This window comes from Papio anubis, chromosome 6 (genome assembly GCF_008728515.1).
Source record: "Papio anubis isolate 15944 chromosome 6, Panubis1.0, whole genome shotgun sequence".
Lineage (NCBI taxonomy): Eukaryota > Metazoa > Chordata > Mammalia > Primates > Cercopithecidae > Papio > Papio anubis.
The window spans coordinates 115,363,091-115,390,894 of NC_044981.1; the positions used below are offsets into that span (position 1 = coordinate 115,363,091).

Genomic DNA, 27,804 nt, shown 5'->3' on the forward strand with positions numbered 1-27,804 from the left:
GTGAACAATTTTATTTTTGTGTGACTGCTTTTATTGTAAAAAAACTCTACTATGACTTTAAGTTAAAAACATTTTTGATTGCACAAACTCTTTGCCTAGTAATTGCTACAGCAAAACACATGCAAAGCCTGGTTACTTCAGCAATTCTTAAGGCTTCTGCCTTGAAATGACAGTGTGTGAAAGCAGGAAGACTACTCAATGTTGAATTTCCTGCCACCAAACTCAGAGGTAAGAACCCTTCTGAATCATTCAGTTGGTATTGCTAATGAGGAAGACCATGGCACCTGATGTTTTGATGACATACATGCTAGGAAACAGCAAAAGTTGTTCAGACTTCAGGGTAAATGTGAATCACTCAGGGCACTGCTTACACGAATTGAGCTATAGTTCACTTCTGGCTGGTCAAGGTTTGCAAGGCAATGTATTCAGAACTGTAGACTGGCTGAGGCAAAATTTCTAAATTATTCTCAGGGAAATACCCACTAATCAGCTATAGCTCTCCATCTCAAGTGACGGAATAACAACTGAGGCATTTCATTTCTTCCCAGAGTCAGCCTTAACACAGGAGTAGACTGAAGGGTCTGAGTGGTCTATCTTCTCTTTCTACGAATTAGGTATAGAAGGTAAGGGTCAAGGAAGTGTCCTCCCTCCCTCTGGCATATTAAATGTGCATAACAAATTCTCAAGAGCAGAACCAGGCATCCCAGGGATAATTCTAGAAGTGCATATATGGGCACATTGAAGATTTAAGTGACTAGGACACACAGAACTCATACAATTCTTACTTTAATCAGTATAAGGAAACAAAAAATGTTCTTAAGTAGAAATAAAAAGGCAGCCAAACATGATGCAAAATGGTAAAGGATGAAAAACCTAAGCCAAGAAATGAAAGCAGGTAAGTTACATTTTAAAAATATGAAATGGGAAGACGGTACTATGTTTTATTCTAAACGGTTATGTTATCATTTTAATGTTTTTAATATATTCAAGTTAATTTGTTTGCTTTTTAAGGAAAAAGTTTTATAAAAAGCTGCATAATTTGTACAAATGTATTTTAAACGTTAAAGTGATGGTAGAGGCTCACAGTTTCAAAATGATGGTTTGAGCAAGTACCTTGCAAAGGGACAATAAAAACGCTTCAAAAACATAAAATTTAATTGCTAAAAGAAACAAGTCAAACAGTTGCCTTTCCTTCTTTACCTTTCTTTTTTTTAAGAGGCAGAATCTCACTCTGTCACTCTGGCTGGAGTGCAGTGGCATGATCATAGCTCACTGTGGCCTTGAACTCCTGGGCTCAGGCAATCCTCCCACCTCAGCCTACAGGTGATGGCGCCATGATGGCTAATTTTTAAAAAACTTTGTTGTAGAGATAGTGTCTTACTATGTTATCCAGACTGGTCTTGAACTCCTGGTCTCAATGAATCCCCCTCCTTGGTCTTAAACAGCTGCTTTTAAAATGTTTCTTCAAATAAACCAATTTTGTACAAAGGCATTTTGTATAAAAAAGGCCTCAATATTAATTATATTTTAACATCAATTTTTGTTATACTTCTCACTTTAAGAAACTGGCCTTCAGGACCGTGGACTAAAACAATGTGAAATTAATACATACCCACATTTATTTGAAGACAATTAAAAGAAAAAAATGAGGTATAACTTGTTTGTGATTTTTAAAAAATCACTTATACAGATTTTAGACAAAAATGTCCAAAACTTGTACTTTGTATCTTTCACTAGCTTATACAATATTCTACTAAAAGACTAGTTTTCCCTCTCATGACTCTGTCTCCAAAAATTGGTCCTTTAGTAATGTAATACTAGAGAATTATTACTACCAATGAATTAATTTTAAGATAACGGCTGAAGAAAAGGAAATAGTTATCACGCAATCCCTACGTTTACAATCTTCCCACGCGTTCCTGTTCTTGAGTTTTCTCTAAAATCCAGAAAAAGGATCAAAATAACCGTAACGGTATCAATAGAGCCATTATTTTATGATTTTTCTAGTATGATTTGTTTATATTTCTAATTTTAAAAATCAATATTTAAAATTTTAAGTAGTGTTGTAATTTAAACGTATAACTTGATGTAACAATATATAACATTATCTATTAAAGTTAGTAACGATTTGTATTCGTGTGACCAGCAAAACCGCCCCCTACCGCCGCCAAAACCAAAAATCAGGCACATGTGCACACGTGCACACACACACACACATATATATACACATACACACTCAAATTATCAGGACTGCTTCTCCACATCTTGTGTATCTTCTTGAGTGTCAGCGGAACACCTGGGCTTCTCTCTACCCTCTTTCTAACTGTATCCCAGGAATGGTAGAGTCCCTACGTAGCTGGTAAATATGGAAATAATTAACGAAGCCCTCTCATTTCCCCCTCAATCTGTGTTCATTTGGGAGCAAGTCTGCCCAGGGGGTGCATTTTCTTTTCTGCTCCTGCAAAAGCAGTGTTCTTAATACTGCCATGGTGGGGAGGATAAGGCTATCTTTGTATACAGGTCAGTCGGTACCAGGAAAACTACCAGGCTCTTGTGCTAGTTGGCATCTTTTACCTTTATCAATAATTAAGGTGATATTTTTAGCCACCATCTGAAATTATTTTATTTCTTAATGTGTTAAGAATACAGATGGGGGCCAGACACAGTGGCTAACATCTATAATCCCAGCACTTTGGGAGGCCGAGGCAGGCAGATTACCTCCAAGGCTGAGGCAGGCAGATTACACTTTGGGAGGCCGAGGCAGGCAGCCTGGGTAACATGCTGAAACCCCATCTCTACAAAAAAACCACACACTTAGTTGGGCATGGTGGTGTGTGCTTGTAGTCCCAGCTACATGGGAGGCTGAGTTGGGAGGACCGATTGAGCCCAGGAGGTCGTGGCTGAAGTGAGCTGCGATCACGCTACTGTACTCCAGCGTGGGCAACAGAGTGACACCCTGTCTCTTAAAAAAAAAAAAAAAGATGAATCCAGATAGGTAAAGAGAAGTATAATTACTGGGCTCCTTCGTAGACTCTAATAAGCAATTACAGGTGACAGGACTCTGGCTGAATCTCCTATGTGTGTCTTTAAAGTCTGAACTGCTTCAAAGTTCCATCCATTTCACAAAACATACTGACAGGGCAGTTTACCTCTATCTGATAACAAATGCTACTTCCAAAAAGAACTGTCCCTTAAAACATTAACAGTCTCAAGATAAAATGAATTTATAAAGTTTTATTATACATGAGGTTAGTTGTTATAAAGTTTTATTTGTGCACAAAAAACCAAAATAGAAGAAAAATTATTAAAGTAACTCAAAACAATGTAATTGCCTTATACATCACTTGTCATATGCTCAAAGGTCTAAAGGCAGCTGTCATGTTATATTTTACTATTCATCTAGTGTTTTAATATTAGTGGTAATTTCAATACTGCAATTTTGGACTTACTTTTGTTAACAGATAAATAATATTAAATGGAATAATTCCAGGCTAATCAAATTATAGGAGAAGAGTGATTTGGGTAAGAGATTTAAAGTTGTTTATTTACATTATATAGTAATGTAAAAACTCAATGAAAAATAAAAGAGTTTTAATGACTGTTTTTAAAAAACAATCCCCCCCCCCCCGCTTTTTTTTTAGCTCTCGTCACTGGGTGGTCTACTGTAACAATACAGTGCTTATTAAAAATAATGTTACAAACATTTCTAAAGATCACATTTTGGTCTGTTATCCTGTGAGGGCAAGAAGTATTTAAAGCAAGTCTAGAACATCTTGACAGAAATTAAGGATGGTCACAAAAGTTCTGAGGTGGTGTTAAGAAGACACAAACACCAACAAAGAAGCTCCCTCCAGAAAACTGTGAAAAAATCGTGTTAAGTTGACAAAATTCAGTAAGTTAAAACAAATTGCCTATAAAAAATACCTAGAGTTCCACAATAATATTCAAAAGGAAAAAAAAATCATCAAATCACAGTCATTAGTTATTTTAGGATTCAGAACAAACTGTTAAGATGTTATTGTGGTATATCCTAGGATTGGCAAAGTGTATCCATACACAAAAGATAACACTTAATGCCAACAACAGAAAGGACTCTCCTCACATAAATCATTAATGGATTAGCTAATGAGCCTCTCTGGCTGCTGGGACTAACCATCAGCTTAAAACGAATTCCTATATGAAGTGACATTCTATTAAATAATTACAAAAGATTAATAGTGTGCCATGACATTCCAGCACAAGTATGAAAAGTCCTCCCAAACAAGAAAGATGGCCATAGCATAATCTCAGGTCCATGAACAATAAAGAAAACTCATAATTGCAGAACTAAGTCACTATTACCTTTAAAATGGATTTGGGTACTACTGAACTCTGCATTTTGGTTTGCTGGTTTTCACAGTTGCTGCTGGTTGCTGCCTTAACTATTATCCTTGCTCCTTCAGACAGTAAAAAAACTAGAAAAAAGGCCTTTCTAAGAACAGAGGACAAAGACTCGACTCACCTATTATGCCTACCTTTAACTTTAACCTAGAAAGCCAAGGTAAGAGGTCTTGTCACTCTGGTCCAAACAGTACTGCTTCTCCTGTCAGTAGTACTTCCTCTGACCTATCTTGTCATGAGAAAGCAGTGCATTGATGGTGTTTTTTCTTCTGGTAGGAAAAGAATTTAATGTTTTATAGTGCTGGATCTCTGGCCACAAGCCTAAGAACACTTGGAGGCCTAAGAAATTATGAAGTACAAATTAAATAAATTATTCTAATTCTATTGAAGATAACGTATATTTAGATGTAATTGTTATTTTGTTAAAATGTCACTTCAGTAGTTGAAAACACTGCTTCAGAAGTATAGAAATGTTGCAAAAAAATGCCCCAAAGACAAACTGTACTATGTATGTTATAAAAATTAAATTTAACAAAGGGCTTGGAAAAAAACATTAAAATCAGAAACAAGGGCATTAACGGAACATTTACAATTTTAAGTGTATAGTACTGAAGAAGTAATAGAGGGGAAAAGTGTAGAATTCTGTATTCTCAAGTCTCATTCTAGTTAAACATGTGCTAGAACTACAGTTATAAGTGTGTATATTTTAGTACATGTATGAGACAGAGAGGGAGGAGAGAAAGAAAAACTTGATACCTTTCTGAGAAATGTAGCTGCTTAACCTCAATGGGTATATACTGTTTGGATCAGAGGTTCTTATCCTTGGCACTACTGATGTTTGGAGCTGGGTAATTCTTTGTTGTGTGCACTGCCTTGTCCATTGTAGAATATTTAACATCATCCCTCACCTCTACCCACTAAATGTCAATAGCATCTCCCTTCCTCCTGTTGTGTCTACTAAAAATGTCTCCAAATGTCCCCTAGGGAGCAAAATCATACACAAATGAGAGCCACTGGCTTAGAATACATAACCTTAAATTTTCGTAAACATATAAATAATTTTCTAAAAATCTGTAGTTTTAAAATGACTGCAATATAAAAAAATCCATCCATTTTATCTTTGGTGTGAGTGCATTATTCATTACACAGACATTCTTCCCAGTAATTATTCAACTATCCACCAGTAGAAGAGACTCAAGTAGATTAAAGTAAAACAGTGCAAAGCCTGGTCCTTTTAATAAATGCAAATTATTTCTCTTACTTACCACCCTCTCTACCTTGAACCTAGTACACTCTGGCTTTTGTCCTCCACCTATCTACTGAATCTCTCTGAGTGCTACCTGAACCACCTTTCAGTCATTATCCTAACTGAATTCTTCGTAAATACACTATTAATCACATAGTCTTCATGTAAGTTTTCAATGATTTTAATTCCTTACTCATTGTTTTATTTCTCTGCCTATATCATTTAAACATTTTAACCACTCAGTAACAAAAATTGGACAGAAAAAATAAAACTTTATCCAATTTATCCCTGTATAAAGTAAGATGTATTTAAATTTAGGATGCAACAATAAAAGGTTTTAAAAAAGATACAGTGGTGCTAGTGAAGATTCAGAAAAAGGTAAGACAATGATTGGAAAACAACTGAGTCTTTAAAGACTTAAAAAAACAATTTTCAGTCATAGAAAGCAGTCAGAACATAAATCCAAGCTACATATAAATCAAGACTAAAAACATTGATGGGTTTAGAAGACTTAGTGATAAATAGAAGTTAGATCCTTGCTGCTTTACGAGAATGTTTGGAGATTAAACATTAATAATTTAAGGATGCAATCATATTCCTCTTGATGTCATAGAAAAATGAGTTGGACTAACCATAGCAAAACACAGGAAGAACTATTCTTATGCCATTTTGCTCCATCAAAAGAAAATGTCACCATAGCTCTACTAATGCTTACAATTTATATAAATTAAAAGATAATATCCAAAACTCCTCTGTAGTTTTTTATAACTCACTTTAAACAAGGTACATTATCACGAAGCCCATCAGATGAACTGCTACTGGTAGACGGATGAGATTGAGGAGGAATGGGCTGAGGGTTGGACCCTCCCACGGGTGTTGGCAAAGGTGGGGGCTGCTCACCCTCTGGAGTTTCCACATCATTTATCTCATACAATAATCGAACTTCGAGCATCTGTTGTAAAAGTAAGGTAGTTTACTTACTCCTAATAATTATTGCTCTTTTTATTACAATTTATATGCACACACATAAACTTCAGTGGCAAGAAGATTTTTAAAGGCAAAAATTTAGCAAGATTTCAAAAAATAAGGATTTAGCAAGAAAGAAAATGTTCTTGACTCGGAGTACACACACAAACGTGCATTATGATTTTAGAATTTATGGTACTTGTGTTAATATCAAATTAGAGTATACTCATATTCGTATTAGCTTTCCTTAAAGGAAACATACACTATACTTAAGGATTTAAATAATCAGTGAAAATATATGCAATAATGCTATTTTTTACAAAAGAGAGATAATAATGTAAATACTAAGGTGTTTTCAAAAGTTCTGTACAAAACTGACTGCAAAAAGTCTTCCAAATCGGCCAGGCGTGGTGGCTCAAGCCTGTAATCCCAGCACTTTGGGAGGCCGAGACGGGCGGATCACGAGGTCAGGAGATCGAGACCATCCTGGCTAACAGGGTGAAACCCCGTCTCTACTAAAAATACAAAAAAACTAGCCGGGTGAGGTGGCGGGCGCCTGTAGTCCCAGCTACTTGGGAGGCTGAGGCAGGAGAATGGCATGAACCCGGGAGGCGGAGCTTGCAGTGAGCCAAGATCGCGCCACTGCACTCCAGTCTGGGCGACAGAGCAAGACTCTGTCTCAAAAAAAAAAAAAAAAAAAAGTCTTCCAAATCATCTACAAATTAAAAAATGTCAGACACTTGACCATGAAAATAACTAAGACATTATTACCGGAATGACTTCTGTGATTACTTCCTGCTTGCTGAATCTATAAATAATGACATGAGCTGAAACTCCAGCTATGCACAGCATTCTACTTTCTGGACACCAGGAGATGATCTGAATGGCATATGGATCTTCATCTACAATGTCTGTGTTTGGCCTGTCATCTTTATTTCTTGACTTTTCAAATACTTTAGATGTCTTTAGTTTATATAATACTTGTAGGGTTACTGGAAAAAAGATAATATATGTTAAACATTTTAACACAAAAAGATCAAACATAAGGTAACATTTAATCACTCATACTATGTATGGAAAATGGTCTATATTTATCTACACCATATTTTCATTTCCCAATCTACGTTGGTCTATTTTACATTTAGATAATATATTCTTTGTACTCATTGACCAAACAAGGGTATGCTCATTGTATTCATGAAGAAAAATCTATTATCACAATGGATTTTAGGTAACCTTAAAAAAATGAGTAATAAAAACAATTTGGAAAAACAGTGTGTAAATACTTGAAAATAATAAACAATATGGTTTGCTTCCTAAAATGATTTTCTATATATATTCTCTAAAAAAGATACAGTACCAATATAATTAAACATTCCTACATGAGGAAACACAACATATCCTGAGTTAACTGGATTCCACCTGAAGGCTTGCCATGTGTGTTTTGCAAACATTAATCATTAAAGGCATTATTTTCTTTTTTGCTACTATGTAACCACCAGATTTATTTCACAAGGACAACATGAACCCTGGTGATACAAGTATAGAGTCAGGCATTAAAAGTGTTCCAGAAATTTCTGTTGATTTGGAACACATTCCCACTTCCCCTAACTCTGACTTAGGAAGAGAGTTTGAAGAAATTTTGAAAAAAGAAAAAAAAATTGAATACTTGTGTTGCCCATTATTCTTGATTTACTAAGACTATCTTTATTAAAAATTCTAAACTCATGTATTTAATAAATCAAGCATTAAATTTATAACCTCTAAATTTCAAATTATTGGTTATGCAATTATTATAAAACAGGATTATAAAAGCAGTGATTGTGTAACATGTAACAAATAATGAATATTAAAAATACTTACTTGCAGAAGCATCCCAGAATTTAACTGAACCATCAGCATGCCTAAGAAAAGCAATGTTAAGAATGTGATGAATAAAATTACAGTTTTTCCTTCTTTAAATGGATACTGCTATTAAAAAGTCACCAAAATGACTAAAAAGGTAAAATAAAAAAAAAAAAATCAGGGTAAACTGGCAGGTTTTTAAGAATAACTTATTTCTTATTATATTACAACATAAAGGAAAACTCTACCTGCCCAATAAGTTAAATTTCATGCAGTCTTAATTATACTTAGCTATTAAAGATTTACTTGGTGAAGACTGACTTTTACTTACCCTGTAATAATTATTTCTGGGTAACTTTGAGCACCCAAGCCCCAATTACCTCCATTGATGGGCCATTCCTATAAAAAAAGATCACTGTATAAAGCAACTTGCAAGCATACTATATACCTTCATACGTGTGTGTGTGTGTGTATGTGTGTATAAATAATCCAGGGAAAAACATATTTTGCTTACAAAAATAATTTTTAATATATTTTTTACAGAAAAGGTATCAATGTTATCAAATACTCCAAGGTGATAAATATAGAATAAATACGAAATATAACACTACATACTGAAGCTGATGTTCAATACCTTTTTGCTGTAACCTTGACGTTTCTGTCTAGCTCCAACAGAATAAAGTGCAGGAATAAGGTCCACAGGACAATCAGCAAAATATTCGCAACATGTAACAGGGGACTCATGTATACTCAAAGGGTAAGGATTTTCAAATATAGGATATCTTTAACAACAGGAAAAAGAAAAGTATTTATTAATTTAATGAATTATACCATATGATTAATACAACAATAAAAACTTTTAAAAATGTACATACTATCAGATTAAATTGATTTAATTTTTGTAAATATATTTAAAAATGGAAGTCTTTTATAATGAAAGTTGCTCAATTAGAATAGTAAAAAAGACTCTAGTTGCAACTACATACCATATGCCATACACTACACTAAGTGCTTTAAATATCTATATCTCATTTACTTCTCGCAACAGACTTATGATGTAGGCATTTTACTGAAGAACAAAGGCTTACAGAGAATAATGTGTCAAAGGCATGCCTGCTAGCAAATGGTGGAATAACACATACCTCATCCTTATGTCAGCAGAGCTAACAAATTTTCAATTATTTTTCTCTCCATAAATATGATACCTAGTCCAATATTTAATTCAGAATATTTTGTTTTGTTAATAATCTATATTAAAATTCTACCTTAAATGTTTTCTAGAGATGAAGTTTTTTTATTAAATGAAGCAAAATATGCTTTTAAAAATCATGAAGGTAAAGTAGAATCCTATCTAAATATAAAATGATGTTTCTTTTCTCATTTAAAGTCCTTAGAATGAGAATAGTCTGGAAAACCAGCAACTGGCTAAAAAATTTAAAAAGGGCAAAGTGGTTAATTTGCAAAAATTAGATCAGTCTACTACTGACAATTTTTTAAAACAGAAGAGAGAAATTTCCAAAAAGTCCTTTATAGACTGCAAAATGAACCCAACTATCAGCACTCCCACCTCCAGGACCAAACACAAACAACATGCATTCATAAAACGACAAAACGGCAAGCAACTTTCTTCTCTTTATAACACAGATTATTTCCTTAGCTCAGTGGTTCCATTATTACCATACATTTAACTGATACTTTTGCTAAATAAAATGCCTAGTCACAGGTTACTTGCATAGTATTTTCTTTGACTTAAATGTATCTCAGTACAGACCACATGTGAAAAGTCTCAATTATTTGAAAAACTTGCCTAAGGGAAAAAAATAAAAGAAAATCATATTAAGAATAAGTTATTCTAGGACTATTATATAGAAATAATATTTTCAAATTATCTTGTTATTTTGAAAAGACCCCTCACAATTGATTAGTACAAGTAGCAGGTACAAAACTAAAGTAAATTTAGAACTGCCTAAACATCAGGTAAATGATACTGTTCACCTACTTCAGGGTCGTCCAACCTCAGTACTATTCACATTTTGGACCAGATAATGTTTTACTGTGGGGAACTGTCCTTTGCACTGTGGATATTTTGCAGTATCTCTGTTTTCTACCCACTAGATGCCAGTAGCAACACCCTCGAACACACTGAAAAGGTTTCCACAGACATCACCATGTATTCTCTGAGCGGGAGGAGGGCGGGGCCGGGGGCGGGGGATGCAAATATCACCCATGGTTGAGAAACACTGAAATACTGAATGGGTAAACTCAATTAAAACCATACTTAATGATTATTTCTCCAAAGATAAAAAAATATATATAATGTGTTTCCATTCAAATAATTTGTAAGTAAACATTATCATCTACGATCCAAAAAGCAGAATATGGCAAATACCATGAAAAGTTACAAAGAACCTATGGTGGGAAGTTACGGACCAGATATAATACATCTGGTAAACAGAGCATAGGAAAAGCCTGATAAGAAGGTTGACTCTGAAAGTTATGTAGATTTTTAGTGGCAGTGAAACAACTAGAGGGTTTCAGGTATTGGGAATTACACAGAAGACATGGAAATGTGATGTCTGTTGAACACATAGTTCTGTCTTCGTAAGGAATAAGACACTTGTGAGAAGACAGTGGGAGATCAGGTTGGAAAGAAACCCTGAATTCATAACGTTTGCAGTAGCAAGGTGTTTTTAAATCAAAAAACAATACTGAACCACGGTTTAAAGAGGACAGTACAAGATTGGAGCTGTGTGTAAAATCAATCTGGCAAAAGCATGCAAAAACATTGCAATTGAGAGTGAGTAGAGTGAGAGAGGTAGAAAGACTAAAATAGCTTATTTTGGAGGTAAATAGCGATGGGATTAATTTTCACAGGCTGATTTTGTGTGGCCCTAGGATATCTTAAGTGTCAGGTTGAATCACATGAAATTTCAGAAATACAACAAATTTTTACCTTAAAATGAAAATTTTATGAGATTCAACAAAATAGAGAAATTTGAGTAAGTACACATATGAGTTTGGAGCTCTCAAGAGGTCAAGGTTATGGATATAAATGTAGAGTTTTCAAAGAAATGAAATAGCTAATGCTATGATAAAAAGCGTCTTTTTTCAACCACATACTGATAGAATCGCTCACCAAATTTTATTTCTTACCCATTTTGTGCAAGGTCTATAAGTACTAAATCCTTTTCTAGAAGAACAACCACAGCATATGGTTCTTGAAAATCTGGAATTGGACAACAATGCATGAATTATAGTTTTAAAAATGCCAGTGGACAGCAAATTAGATAAATATTTCTTGCTTGATTTTATTTAGTTTCATTCTCTTGAGTATTTAACATTCTGATCCTATGATACTTCATGTATGTTATTTAAGACTAGTAAGTTTTATGAGATAATCTATTTAATGACCCTTTCAAAATTATTTTACTTTTGTAAAAATAAGTAAGATAGAAATTTCTATGGCATTGCAAATTTCAAAGCTGGACATGGACAACAAAACTAAAATGTAAATCTGAATACACATAAGAACAAATATCATTATTTAATCTCATAGGAACCCAAAAGAGTTCTACTATAATGCTATAATATCTTTCTTGGACATTTCATATATGCCTGTGAACTGTAAAATACATTACATCTTTACACCTCAATGACTTTCAACTGAAGTAAAAAAAAGGTCCAGATTTAAATTCTTCTTGAATTATATGCGCTAGCTGTGATGGTTAATTTTATGTGTCAACTTGTCTATAATATGGTGCCCCCAGCTGTTTAGTCAAATACCAGTCTAGATATTGCTGTGAAAAAAATATATATATATATTTATATATTTAGCTGTGGTTAGCATTTAAATCAGTAGATTCTGAGTCAAGCAAATTATCCTCTGAACGAACAGGCCTCATCCAGTCAGATTAAGGTCTTAAAAGGACAAATTGAGGTTTCCTGAAAAAAAGGCAGTTGTGCCTCAAGATTGCAACATAGAAACCATGTCTGAAATTTCAATCTATAGATTTCAGACTCAAGACTGCAACATGAATACTTTCCTGAATTTCCAGCCTGCTAGCCTGCTCTACAGGTTTCAGACTAGCCAGTCCCCACAATAGTGTGAGCCAATTTCTTAAAATCAATAAATCAATCAATCGATCAATCAATCAATCAGTCTCTCGCCTATTAGTGTCTGCTTCTATGGAGAATCCTTACTAATGCATTACTATCTTAACAGAATTTTAAAATGTTTTTTAATATGAATAGCGTTTTTTTATTCTCCAAAACAGGTTAAGTTTATTAAACAAACTTCTGAAATAAAATTTGTAGATTATGAATGCAGTAGCTCTTCTCCAGAAGAATTAGCACAATAGGATGAGTAGTTTTATCTAAACAACATAGGTTTTTTTTTTTTTTTAAAATATCAGCTCTCTATAGAGAATGAGCTCTACAGTTGCAAAGCTTACCATTTGGGTATGGTGTTTCACATAACGTTAGAAAATCCACAATTGAATAGTCCATTTCTAGCACAGCAGTGCTTTTCCCATGCATCACTGTTAAGCAAGGTCTTCTTCCTACAGTATCATATGACAAACCTCCTGATAAAATAATAAAAGGCTCCCTGGAAATAAAATACATATTAAGATTATTAATGGCATAGTAAAGGTAATTTTCTTGCTACATCGTAATTTTTCAATTTAGTGAAATAAGAAAATCTTAAATTCTAACATTTTTACACATCCTATAATTGAATTATCTCGTGAAATTTTTAATGGGATTAGGTAAGACCCAAGTGAATTACTGAAAATTAACCTACAATAAAAATAAACATTGACTACATTTAACTTTTATACCTCCCTAAAACTTTGTTTTATCTCCTAAGTAAAATTTTCATAAAATTCTCTCTGGGTTTCTGCTGATTAAAGTCTCTTAAATGTACTGCTTTTTTTTTTTTTTTTTTTTTTTTTTTGAGACGGAGTCTCACTGTGTCTCCCAGGCTGGAGTGCAGTGGCGCGATCTCGGCTCACTGCAAGCTCCGCCCCCCGGGTTCACGCCATTCTCCCGCCTCAGCCTCCCAAGTAGCTGGGACTACAGGCGCCCGCTACCGCGCCCGGCTAGTTTTTTGTATTTTTAGTAGAGACGGGGTTTCACCATGTTAGCCAGGATAGTCTCGATCTCCTGACCTTGTGATCCACCCGCCTCGGCCTCCCAAAGTGCTGGGATTACAGGCTTGAGCCACCGCGCCCGGCCAAATGTACTGCTTTGACTTCCAATCCTAACCAGGCCTTCTCAATAGAAGTTCCAACAGAGAATCTTAATACCTTGAGGCATCCATTGTATGTAATAGATTAAATTCTCAAGAACGCATCAAGAATTGTACTCAATACAAATCACTTTTGAGAGAACTGTGAAGTCACTCAAATCATTTCCTGTATGCCTTAATTTCTTCCAGAACCTTGGCTGATGCATTCTCAAACCATAGCTCCCATACACACATTTATCAGTTGCCAGCCTGATAACTGTAATTAGCCCAATAACTGTTATAACTAATTTTCCCATTCTCCTTATTAGTCATTATTAAACCTAAATTATTTCTCTAGACTCATTTTTAAAAACTATTAATATATGCTTCTTTTTTCATATATTATGGTCTGAGTGTATTTCCACGCATTTGACTTGTCTTTCCATTTATTGGTGAAGTTATTTATGGTACATTATACAGATGAATTAAATTTTCTGTATATTATTTTCTTACGTATCTCCATTTATGATTTCTTAGTTTTTAAATGCTTAATCTAAGGCCAGTGTATCTATCTTCCTCCTCACCCATTATTCATTATGTTACTTCCTTCTTTTCCATCTATAGAATTTTTAGTCTTCACATCTTCTATAAGCCGTATGTAATAATATCTAATGGTTAAAAGTGCTAGTTCTGGAACTAAATCACCTGCATTTAAATCTTAGCTCTGGCTCAATTTCTGTATGATCTTAGGCACGTTGCTTACCCTATCTGTTCCTAGCTTCTACATGTATAAAATGGATATGTAGTGATAAGTATCTAATCTCAGATAATTCTTAAATTGGGCAGTGCCTGGCTCAGCACATCCTTAGTAAGTTATCTATTATTATTATATCATCAAATTGTCACTATCATCCATTGTGAAAATTTCCCTTCATGGTGTGTGGGAAAAACACCCATTAAAACCACTAAATTATATTCATTTTTCTCTAAAACAAGAGTAAATCAGCTTCACTAAAATTTAGTTAGACTGGTAATCATATGGGTATGTAAATTATAAGTAAATATAAATATCAATGCAATATATGTATGTGCTTGTGTACATAATACTTTTATAAAACTACACTCTTACATATCCTTCCTTGCTTTATTTTTTCCATAGCAATTATCACTACACAAATTTATTTATTTTGCTGTTTTTCTCATTAAAACGTATGCTTCACGAGGGCAGTGGTTTTGTGTGTTTTGTTCATTGCTGTATCCACAACACTGCCTGGAACAGTACCTGCCATATAGTGGGTAGTAATTAAATATTGTTTCAAAGGAATGAATGAGTAGAAATGTGTGTTGCACTACTCATTTGCTACCTTACTATCGTTTATTTTTTAGCACTAATTGATTTGGGTAATGTTTCTCTAGCTAAATTGCAGTTAGGGAGCTTAAAATGCTATCCTAAATACAACCATATTCATACATTCAGTGTTTCAACCTCTCAGCATACTGTGATTATTATGACCACGCTCAGGAAAGTATATTTAATTTTCTTTCACTTTTTATCACATGTAACAAATAAACAGAATACATCTCCTCTCTTGTACACCTGAGATGCAACATACAACTGAATTAAAATAATCCAAGGACAGGGATGAAGGGATCGATGGGGAACTTATACGCGTTAAATTTTTAGAGTGCAAGACTTGAGCCAGGTATTCTAAATGTAGTATTTCAAGAATGGCTGGTATGTGTACTTTCAAATATAACCTATTTTTTAAACTGTGTTATTAATGTCAGAACAATGAAGAGAGATTATAGCGTACATTACATAATAAAATGTCCACAAAGCACCCAGGGAGATCAACCTGGGTAGGTGACCAGTTTATACAATCTTCACACTATGGTAGCTAGGTAGATTTATCCTCAGAAGGCAAGTAAGTCTTTCTTCCGTGGCTTTGTAAGCTGCCTGTACTTATTTTCTAAACTTATATTTACAAAAAGAGAAACAGTTTGAAAGAAATGCCAAGTGACCTGTCACCAAGGTAATTTTCTTTTTCATAATAATAAACATTTGCCAAATCTATTTTACTTGTGCTATTTTATGTGCTGTCTCTTTAAAATTGTCTGATTGCCAGGCAAGAACCATCCAAACCGTAAACCTTCATAGGTTATATGTTTTTTCATTGTAATGCCTCACACTTGAAGAGTAAATATTAATAACCATCTTAAAAAAATTAGTCATAAATACAGTGATAAAATAAAGTTCAATATTTTAGCACTACATAGCAAAAGTTATGAAAATTCAAAGTTTTTGTAAGCATTTGGAATTTTATTAAAAGTTCTAGGGATTTAACTATTTCTAGGTAACATGAATTACAAAGGTGAAGAATATTTTATTTTCTTTTAAAATAAAAAGGTAAGCCTTATGATAAGAAGGTCTAGAGATAATAGTTTTTATTCTATTACTTTAAGTAGAATTTGGTAGAATCCCTTCTAATGATATTGGGTGTTAACCAAGACTCTTCTCACTTTGGAAGACAGCCAGGTTAGAAAGACATCAGTTTGGAAGCCTAACAGTTTGATCAGATTTTTTAAGAACCTAGACACTTGATGGAGTATACATGCTTTCTGCCAATGATTACCTTCCCAGGCCTGCCTTAACAATAGGTTTCGCTGAAGCTATGTTTCCATATGACACCTTCTTCACTTAAAAGTGCCACTTCTATCCAAAAAGCCATTTGTATAACTAACTTGTTAAACTCAGTTCCATAATACTACATATTCATTCACTGAAGTATTTTTGAGCACCTGTGTTCCAGGGAATAAAGCAGTGCTCCTACGTCTAGTCTAGGCCAACAACACACTGTGATAGGTATTATAATACTATGAAGACCAACACAAGGCTCAGTGGTGGGCTGACTGTGAGGGCAGGGCCACAGGAGTGACAGTGAGATAGCACGATGAGGACAGACCCCAGAAGGGATGGCAACTGGGCCGGGACCTACATCAAAAAGAGCCAGCCATTCAAAGAACTGAGTTTGTGGAAGAAGGAGGTCCACTCTAGTCAGCAGGAATTGCCACCACAAAGACCAGAGGTCAGAAACGAGCTGGGTGTACCTGAGGAACTAACAGGCCAGTGGGGCTGCAGGACAGTGAGCAAGCCAGGACATGATAATGGGTGAAAGGACTCCAAATCATGCAGACACATCCTGTTTACTCCATTAGGATCTCTAGAATCTGTCTCCTCCTTTTCATCTCCACAATTACCTTTGTGTGATAGCATTCAGTTGAGTTGTTCATTGACAGATGTACTTTCCCTCATTTTCCGTTTAGTCAGTTCCTGTTCCTCCTTCAAAACTCATTCCAATCATCATCTCCTCACAGAAACTTTTCCCAGCCCACCCACCCTGACAGAGTTGGGGGCCCCCTCCATGTTCCTAGCTACCTTCTGCATACCTCTACTCAGCATTACCACACTTCACTGTCACTGTTTATCTGCTTTCCCTCTGCATGTTTTAGCTCTACATCCCCAAAACCGCAGCTAGGTTCTTTGACAAGGTGTTTGTCAAAGAAATATTTAAAATACCACTAACCCTACAGCTGAGCTGATCACTGCCTCACCAGACTTAATGGATTGGAAATGCTGGAGCATGGGGCCCAGCATTTCAGATGCTTCCCATACATGGCCAGATTTGGGGAACATACCTACAGGAGGGTGAAATTTAATTGCTGTGCTATTTTAATAATTGTTCTGCATAATTAGTACCTATATTATTCAGTATCTCCATGTATTTTAAAAATTGGGATTTAAGCTCTAAATAGTCAATCTCATATGACATTGTCTACATTACTAATTGTCTGCATTACTGATTTAACTAAACCCTCAACAATTTTTTTCAAATGGATATGTACAATTCCATTTTAGAGGGAACACTTAATAACTATATATTTGGTAAGCAGAATTGTACCTTAGCTCTTGAGAGCTACCTGGTAACTAATACCTAAACTTTACCACTCTATTCCTAGTGCTTAGCAGAAAGTCCAGAGACATATGTATTTACTGAATGAATAAATAATTATTGACTTTATACGACCCTATATCAAATTCCTAAAATTCTTAACTCAAATTTCAAATATAAACTATTAATACCTAATTTGAAAAGTCTAATAGAAATTCACACTCTCCTATTTGGTATTAAATTATTTTTCACACAAAATAAAAATTAAAAGTTCAGATTTATTTTGCAGATTATATGTCAATTAAAATAGGCTCATATGCATAAACTGTTAAGACTAAAAACCAAACTTGTGAAGGACACTAAAAAAAATTAATAATTTTTTTCTACTAAGTTTTTAAATCTATCAAGTCAAAGTGAAATAATCCAAAATAAAATTTTCAAAAATCTCTTTAATAGAAGGGCTGGAAGGAAAAAAGAAATAAAATTGAAAATATCAGAAGATGAATTTGAAACACTTGCCTAAATACATGTTGTCTCAAACACTGCTTTCCAAACTGTGGTCAAGAAGTATTTAAATTTTTTTTTTTTTTAATTTGTTGAAAAGCTATGCTTTTGTAAAACAAACACCAACTGTGAATGTGCATGTAAATGCTGCAACAATGTCAAGTGCAATTCAAGTTTCTATATTCAGTCTTGATTTCTGTACTTATCTTATCTCAGATAATTTAGCACACAGAAACTCTTTACAGCCATAATTTGAGCAACACTAGCCTAGCACACAAGTTGAGACTTCTAATACTATTACTCGACTTATTCTATCACTGTGGGTTTGTCAGCGGAACGTGAGGATGTTACGGAGGATCTCAACCCAAGCCTCATACCCCCTCAAACTCTGGATTCAATATGAAACCATGTAACTCTAGCTACATACAATGGGGATACAGGCATTGGGTAAATAACACTCATTCCAAATGGGAGAAATTGGCTAAAATTAAGGGGTTACAGGCCCCATGCAAATCCAAAATCCAAAAAGGCCATCATTAAACCTTATATTTCCAAAATGATCTCCTTTGACTTCATGTCTCACATCCAGGTCACGCTGATGCAAGAGGTGGATTCCAATGGTCTTGACAGCTCTGCCCCTGTGGCTCTGCAGGGTACAGACCCCTCCCTGGTTGCTTTCATGGGTTGACATTGAGTGTCTGCAGCTTGTCCAGGCACATGGTGCAAGCTGTCAGTGGATCTACCATTCTGGGGTCTGGAGGATGGTGGCCCTCTTCTCACAGCTCTACTAGGTAGTGTTCCAGTGGGGACTCTGTGTGGGGGCTCTGATTCCATATTTCCCTCCACACTGCCCTAGTAGAGATTCTCCACAAGGCTTCCACACCTGCAGCAAACTTTTGCCTGAACATCCAGGCATTTCCAAACACCCTCTGAAATCTAGGTGAAGCTTCCCAAACCTCAATTCTTGACTTTTGAGTATATGCAGACCCAACACCACACGTAAGCTGCCAAGGCTTGGGGCTTGCACCCTCTGAAGCAATGGCCTGAGCTCTACGTTGGCCCCTTTTAGCCATGGCTGGGACACAGGGCACCAAGTCCAGAGACTGCACAAAGCAGCAAGACTCTGGACCTGGCCCTCAAAAACATTTTTTTCTCCTAGGCCTCTGGGCCTGTGATGGAAGGGACTGCTGTGAAGGTTTCTGCCATGCCCCGGAGGCATTTACCCCATTGTCTTGTTGATTAACATTCAGCTCCTCGTTACTTATGCAAATTTCTGCAACAGGCTTGAATTTCTTCCCAGAAAATATGCTTTTCTTTTCTAGTGCATCATCAGGCTGCAAAGTTTCCGAACTTTTATGCTCTGCTTCCTCTTGAACACTTTGTCACTTAGAAATTTCTTCCACCAGATACCCCAAATAATTTCTCTCAAGTTCAAAGTTCCAAAGATTTCTAGGATAGGGGCAAAAAGCCACCAGTCTCTTTGCTAAAGCACAGTAAGACTCACCATAGATCCAGTTTCCAACAAGTGCCTCAGCTCCATCTGAGACCACCTCAGTCTGGACTTCATTGTCTGTATCATTATCAGTATTTTGGTCAAACCCATTCAGCAAGTCTCCAGGAAGTTCGAAACTTTCCCATATATTTCGGTCTTCTGAGTCCTTCAAGTATCTAGGAAGTTGCAAACTCTCCCACAATTCTGTCTTCTTCTGAGCCCTCCAAACTGTTCCAACTTCTGTGTGTTACCCAGTTCCATAGTCACTTCCACATTTTTGGATATCTTTTCAGCAGCGCCCCACTTCTGGTGCCAATTTACTGTATTAGTTAGTTCTTATGCTGCTAATAAAGACATATCTGAGACTAAGTAATTTACAAAGAAAAGAGGTTTAATTGATTCGCAGTTCAGCATGGCTCGGGAGGCCTCAGGGAACTTACCATCATGGTGGAAGGAGCAGCAAATATGTCCTTCTTCGCATGGCAGAGAGCCGAGCAAAGAGGGAAGCCTCTTATAAAACTATCAGATCTCGTGAGAACTTACTCACTATCAAAGAATAGCAGGGGGAAACCACCCTCATGATTCAATTACCTCCCACCAGATCCCTCCCACTACACATGGGGATTAAGGGAACTACAACTCAAGATGAGATGCGGGTAAGGACACAGTCAAACTATACCAGTATTAAATTGACAAAATAAAACAAAAATCATCCTATACTGATCAGGTTATTTATGAAATTGGTATATTTTATACTCACTTCTTTAAAGTATACACAGATACTACTGAAAAGCAATATGGCAATTTGTCAAAAGCCATAGAAAACCTCTTTCCTTCAAAATTTCACCATGGGAAATTCATTATAATGAAATAATTCAACAAAAGAGTCTCACTATTGTATTATCTATGACATCAAAAAAGAAAGCATACTCACTCCTATGTTTTTATTTACTATATAAAAAACCTGACTATAAAAATCAATAAAGATACATAATTGATATCTGTATCTCACCAAATACATGTTATATGCCAATATGCATTTTCTCTTGTGAATCCACCAATTTGTCTTTTTTTTTTGTTTTTGAGACTCACTCTGTCACTGAGGCTGGAGTGCAATGGTGCCATCTTGGCTCACTGCAACCTCTGCCTCCAGGGTTCAAGCAATTCTCCTGCCTCAGCCTCCTGTGTAGCTGGGATTACAGGTACATGCCACCATGCCTGGCTAATTTCTACATTTTTAGTAGAGATGGGGTTTCACCATACTGGCCAGGCTGGTCACGAACTCCTGACCTCGTGATCCACCCATCTAGGCCTCCCAAAGTGCAGGGATTACAGGTATGAGGCACCATGCCCAGCCTTGTTTTTCTTTCTTTTAATGTCCCTAAATCCTGGCTTGTGTTTGAAATGATGCTAATAAGGTATTCTCACAAATTAATCCTTCCTACAATATATCTCCTGGACTTCCTTCTGTTATCATTCTCATCAATCATTCTGTGGCCCCAAACTATCAAACCAAACTATCTTAGCCTCAGAGCGTATTACGCTGGCTTTCTTTTTGTATGAGTGTGTCTGTTCAGAATCTCCTAGTCCTCTTTTCTACTTGTTTATTTTAGTGTGTTTCAAGATAAAATACCAGTGTTGGGAGTTTTGACTCTAAAGGGTTCGGAGCTGGCAAGAAACCATTCTGTAGGTGCTCACAGTAGGCATATAACAGTAGGCTTCGTTATATATGTAATATCAATTTAAATTCAACAGTGATGAATTAAAAAACAAATATAGGGAAGAGCTTAAAAATAAAGGGGTAAGGATTTTAGAACTTCAAATTGAGTCATGGATAAGCTCAATCTTGGGCATATACTCACACAGCTACTGAAAGAGGTGTTCTAATGTCAAAAGGCAGAGTTATCAATCTAGTAGATGTAATTTTCTGGCAATATGGGATTATAACACAAAGCTATAATAGTCACCTTTCCCCAGAAAAGTGATTAAAAATACAGCAGTAGCAGGTCTGAAGTCACAAGAACAAAAAGTAGTGTGGTAATCTCACCATGTGAGCTGGCTTGATTGCTCCCTGTATTTGACTACTTACTACAGGTAGAATTATCCATTAGTTTATTATACAGTGTAGGGAGAAGACATCAGAATTGTGCTAAGCAAATGTAAGTCAAAATGTTATCTCAGCACCGAGTGTGGTGGCTCACACCCTGTAATCCCAGCACTGTGGGAGGATGAGGCAGGCAGATCGATCATGAGGTCAGGAGATCAAGACCATCCCGGCTAACATGGTGAAACCCAGTCTCTACAAAAAATACAAAAAATTAGCTGGGCGTGGTGGGGGGCACCTGTAGTCCTAGCTACTCGGGAGGCTGAGGCAGGAGAACGGCATGAACCCAGGAGATGGAGCTTGCAGTGAGCCGAGATCGTGCCACTGCACTCCAGCTTGGGCGACAGAGCGAGACTCCGTCTCAAAAAAAAAAAAAAAAACAAAAGTTATCTTAAAAACAAGAAAGTGAATGGCAATTTATCATAGTTAGGTGAGAGATTTGGGGATTAAGAATGAGAGAAAATATTCTAGTTTTGAGAGAATAAAGATTATATAGATAAATCTGGGGTGGGTTGTAGAATGACTATTTCTGAAGACAATGATGAAGTAAAACTCAACGATTTAAGGTTAACACTTTTTGACTGACATACCAAAAGTAACCATGAAAAAGGGTAAGGTTAACTGATGAGGCACTTCAAATTGTTAAAGTCTATAGACTCAAGGAGATCTTCACTCATTAGATGAAATTACATACAAATATGCCTGTGGACTTTTTCTTAACAGATGTAAGACCAAGTGCCAAGATCACAAAGGGAACATGGGAGTGCAGATATTGCTTCAACATACTGATTTCATTTCCTTCAGATATGTATCAAGTAATGAGATTGCTGGATCATATGGTAATTCTATTTTTAATTTTTTGGGGAACCGCCTATGATTTTCCATAATGGCTGCACTAATTTACATTCCAACAACTATATGTATGGGTTACCTTTTCTTCACATACTAACACTTTCATCTTTTGTCTTCTTTGATAACTGCCATTCTGACCAGAGTGAGGTGATATCTCATTGTGGTATTATTTGTATTTCCCTGATGTTCAGTGACGTCAAACATTTTTTCATATGCCTGGTTGGTTGTTCGTATTTCTTCTTTTGGGGAATGTCTATTAAAGGTTTTCTGCCCATTTTTTAATCAGATCTTTTTTTTGCTTTTGGCTATTGAACTGAGTTCTTTATATATTCTGTATATTAATCTTTAGTTAGATGTACAGTTTACAAATATTTTCTCCCATTCTGTAGACGGTCTCCTCACTTGGTTGACTGTTTCCTTTGCTCTGAAGAATCTTTTTAATTGGATGTAATTCCATTTTTCTATTTTGGCTTTTGTTGCCTACACTTTTGAGGTTCTACCCAAGAAAATGTTTGCCCAGTCCCATATCATGAAGCATTTCCCATGTATTCTTCCAGTAGTTTCATACTTTCAGGTCTTACACTTAAGTCGTTAATACATTTTTTAGCAGATTTTTGTATATAGTGAAAGATAGGGGTGTGGTTTTAGTCTTATGCATGTGGATATCCTATTTTCCCAGCAACATTTATTGAAAAGAATGCCCTTCCAAATTTTGTTCTTCGTATCTTTGTTGGAAATCAGCTGGCTATAGATACACAGATTTATTTCTGGGCTCTCTATTCTACTCCATTGGTCTATGCATCTCTTTTCATGCCAATATCATGCTCTTTTGATTACTACAGTTTTGTAGTGTATTTTGAAGTCTGGTAATGTGATGTCTTCAGCACTGGGTTTTGTGTTTACTTGTTTGGATAAATACTACTTTCACTATTTAAATTTATTTGCGGTTTCATATATATTTTAGAAAATTTTCTATTTTTGCCAACAATGTCGTTGGTTTTTGAAAGGAAATACATGGAATCTGTAGCTCACTTTAGGTAGTATGGACATTTTAACAATATTAATTCTTCCAATCCATGAAAAAGAGGTGTACTTCCATTTGTGCTCTTCAATTTCTTTCCTCAATGTTTTATAGTTTTCAGGGCAGAGATCTTTTACCTCCTTTGTTAAATTCAATCCTAGCTATCTTTTTTTTTCAGTAGCTATTGTAAATGAGATTGTTTTCTTGACTTCTTTTTCAGTTAGTTCACTATTAGCATATAGAAATGTTACTGACTATTGTACGTTTTCTATCCTGCAACTTTACTAAATTCATTTATTAGTTTTAAGTTTTTCAGTTGAGTCTTTAGGATTTTCTATACATACAAAATGTCATTCTGTTTGCAGAGAGGGATAATTTGACTGTCTCCTTTCCAATCTGGATGTGTTTGTCTTGCTTAATTGCTCTGGCTAAGACTTCCAGTACTATGTTGGATAGAACTGGTGAAAGTGCACAAGAAATTCCCTAGGATGAATCTCACTTGATTGTGGTACATGATCTTTTTAATGTACTGTTTAATTCAGTTTGCTAATACTTTGTTAAAAACTTTTGCATCTATGTTCATCAGAGGAGGTACTGTTGATAGTTTTATTTTCTTGTTGTGTGTTACTGGGTTTTGGTATCAGGGTGATGCTGGCCTCACAGAATGAGTTGGGGTGAATTCTTTTCAATTTTTTAGCATAGTTTCAGGAATTATTATTGGTATGGGAATAATGTTGGTTTCATATAATGAGTTTGGAAGAATTCCCGTCTCTTCAAGTTTTTGAAACAGTTTTAGGTGGACTGATATTCTTCTTTGTATGTTTAGTAAAACTCAGCACTGAAACTGTCCGGGTCTGGGCTTTTCTTTACTGGGAGACTACTTTTATTGCTGATTCAATTCCCTTGTTATTGGTCTGTTGAAATTTTCCATTTCTCCCTAAGTCAGTCTTGGTAGGCTCTATGTGCCCAGAACTTTATACACTTTTGTTTAGATTACTCAATTTGTTGGCATATAATTATTCATCATAGTCTCTTGTGATCGTTTCTATTGTACTGGTTGTAATACTTCCTTTTTCATCTCTGAATTTATTAATTTGAGTAATCTCTCTTTTTTCTTAATCTTACTAAAGGCTTGATTTTGTTTAACTTTTAAAAAAACAAACTGTTTCATTGACATTTGGTATTTTTATTTAGTCTCTATTTTGTACACACTGTTTTCATTGCTACTTTGTATTTTTATTTAGTCTCTATTTTGTACTGGTTGTAATATTTCGTTTTTCATCTCTGTATTTATTAATTTGAGTCATCTCTCTTTTTTTCTTAATCTTACTAAAGGCTTGATTTTGTTTAACTTTTCAAAAAACAACTGTTTCATTGATATTTGGTATTTTTATTTAGTCTCTATTTTGTACAAACTGTTTCATTGCTACTTTGTATTTTTATTTAGTCTCTATTTTGTATATTTCTGCTCTGATCATTATTATTTCTTTCTTCCTACCAATTTTGGGTTTGTTCACTTTTTTCTCATTCCTTGAGGTGCAATGTTAGGTTGTCTATTTGAGATTATTCTACTTTTCTGATATTTATTGCCATAAATTTTCTTCTTAAGACTGCTTTTGCTGTATTCCACAGGCCTCAGTATATTGTTTTCCCTTTTTGTCTCAAGAATCATTTATTTTCCATTTTCAACGTCTTTATTGACTCATTGGCTATTCAGATCATGATGTGTAATGTCCATGTATTTTTATAGTTTCCAAAGTTTCTCTTGTAATTCATTTCTAGTTTTATACCACTGTGGCCAAAAAAGCCACGATCTTTATCTTCTCGCATGTGTTAATACTTGCTCTTGGCCTAATATATGATCTCTCCTCAAGAATGTTCCATGCACAGCTGAGAAGAATGTGCATTCTGCAGCTATTGGATGGAATATTCTGTAAATGTAAGTTAGATCCACTTGGTCTACACTGCAATTTAAATCCATTGTTTCTTTGTTGAATTTCTCCCTGGATGATGTGTCTACTGCAGAAAGTAGGGTGTTGAATTCCTCTACTGCTTATGTATTGTAGTTTATCTCTCCTTTTAGATGTAGTAATAATTTGTGTGCTTTAGTGTTCAATGCATATACATTTATAATACTTATATCCTCATGCTAAATTGATGTCTTCATTGTTACATAATGACTTTTTTTGGTCATTTTTTACAGTTTTTGATTTAACGTCTATTTTATCTGATATTTTATAAACCTGATCACGTTTGGTTTCTGTTTGCATGAAATATCTTTTTCCATACTTTCACTTTCAGTCTATGTGTATCTGTACAAGTGACGTGAGTCTATAGTAGGTAGCATACAGTTTTTTTTTTTTTTTTTTTTTTTTTTTTTTTTCATTCACACTGTCTCTTTTACAATTGGGAAATTTAATCCATTGATATTCAAGGTAATTACTGACAGGTGAAACTTACTCTTGCCATTTCGTTAACCGCTTTCTGGTTTTTCTGTATTCCTTGTTACATTCTTCCTTTCTTGTTGTTTGGCTTTGTGGTTTGGTGGTTTTTCTACGGTACTAAGCTTTGATTCCTTTCTCTTTTTTGTTTGTGCAACTGTTGTGATTTCTTTCTTGATGGTTATCATGAGTGTAACACAAATAATCACGTGGTTGTAACAGAGTATTTTATGCTGCTAAACTGTAACAGAGTATTTTATGCTGCTAAATTATAACAACTTAATTTTAGCTGCATAATAATATTCTAGACTTTTACCCTTCTCTCAACATTTCTCAACCCTTCTCTCAACAAAAATAACATTTTTGTTTATATATATATATCCTTATTTATTGCATGCTCCTTAACAACTACTTGTGGCTGTAGTTATTACTGACTGTTTTGACTTTTAACCTTAATAGGTGAGGTATGAAAGATTTACATAGCATCATCATAGTATTGGAGTATTACAAGTTTGCTTACACATTTATCTCTACCTGTGAGTTTTATAACTTCTCATGTTTTCATGACAGTAATTACCTGCCTTTCACTTCTTGTCATAGGACTCAGCATAATCATTTCTTGTTAGGTCAATCTAGTGGTGATGAATTATCTCAGCTTTTGCTTGTCTGGGGAAAAGTTTATTTCACGTTCATTTCTGAAGGATAGTTTTGCTGGGTATAGTATTCTCAGCCGACAGGTTTTTTTTTTTTACTCTTTCAGCATTTTGAATATATCATCCATTCTCTACTGACCTGCAAGGTTTCTGCTGAGAAATCGGTTGATAATCTAATAAAGATACCCTTACATGTGACAAGACACTTTTCTCTTTCTGCTTTTAGAATTCTCTTTGACTTTTGACAGTTTGATTATAATGTGTCTTGGAGAGGACCTTTTGAATTTAATCTACTTGAAACTCCTAAGCTTCCTGGATCTGAATATACATATCTCTCCCAACTTGAGCAATTTTCAGCTACTATTTCATTAAATATGTTTTCTGTGCCTTTCCTCCATCTCTTCTCTCCCTCTATAAATATTATGTGAATATTTGTATATTTAAATGCAACTCTTCAGTTCCATGGGTTTGCTTCATTCTTTTTATTCTTATTTTTTTTCCACCCTATGGCTGGATTATTTCAAAAGACCTATCTTCAAATTCAGAAAGTCTTTCTTTTGCTTGATGTAGTCTGTTGCTGAAACTCTCAATTGTATTTTTCATTTAAGTTCTTCAGTTCCAAGATTTCTGTTTGCACTTTTCAAAAATGCTAACTATGTTGCATTTCCTATTTTTTTCTCATTTTGTTGAATTGTTTATCTGTATTCTCTTGTATCTTGCTGAGTTTTGTTTTTAAGAAACCATTATTTTGAATGTCTTTATGGGCATATGGTGAATTTCCTCTTCTTTGGATTCTGTTACTGGAGAATTATTGTGTTCCTCTGGGGATGTCATGCATCCTTGCTTTTTCATATTTGTGTTCCTACACTGAATCTGCACATTTGGTTGAACAGTCACCTATTCCAGTTTTATGGAGTAGCTCTTTAGGGAAAGATTTATTCCTGTATATGGGTCTTATGTTAGTTGGGTAGGGTGTGTTGGCTTTGGTTCTGGGTGGAGGCACCATGTAGTCTCCATGCAATTTCTTCAGCTATAAACCATCTCAGCAATGTCTGTGAGTGCCTCAGTGACTTAGGCTATAGACGTCTGTGGCAAGAGTGGTACAGCTTAGCCAGGTTTGGGA

At 35.2% G+C, this 27,804-nt stretch overlaps 1 protein-coding gene across 4 annotated transcripts in view; it reads right to left on the minus strand.

The window, feature by feature from the left end:
* Positions 1-27,804, minus strand: part of STXBP5 (syntaxin binding protein 5) — a 193,501-nt gene that overhangs the window by 66,986 nt on the left and 98,711 nt on the right. For all 4 annotated transcript variants that reach the window (XR_646362.4, XM_003898071.5, XM_021937745.2 and 1 more), the window contains exons 10-16: positions 12,889-13,043; positions 11,591-11,663; positions 9,072-9,219; positions 8,769-8,836; positions 8,456-8,496; positions 7,364-7,584; positions 6,400-6,578 (exon numbers count right to left, since the gene is read on the minus strand). Coding sequence is in view for 3 of the 4 variants with exons in the window: in XM_003898071.5 (XP_003898120.1) it covers positions 6,400-6,578; positions 7,364-7,584; positions 8,456-8,496; positions 8,769-8,836; positions 9,072-9,219; positions 11,591-11,663; positions 12,889-13,043 (885 nt within the window). In the remaining variant the exon portion in view is untranslated. The remainder of the gene's footprint in view (positions 1-6,399; positions 6,579-7,363; positions 7,585-8,455; positions 8,497-8,768; positions 8,837-9,071; positions 9,220-11,590; positions 11,664-12,888; positions 13,044-27,804) is intronic.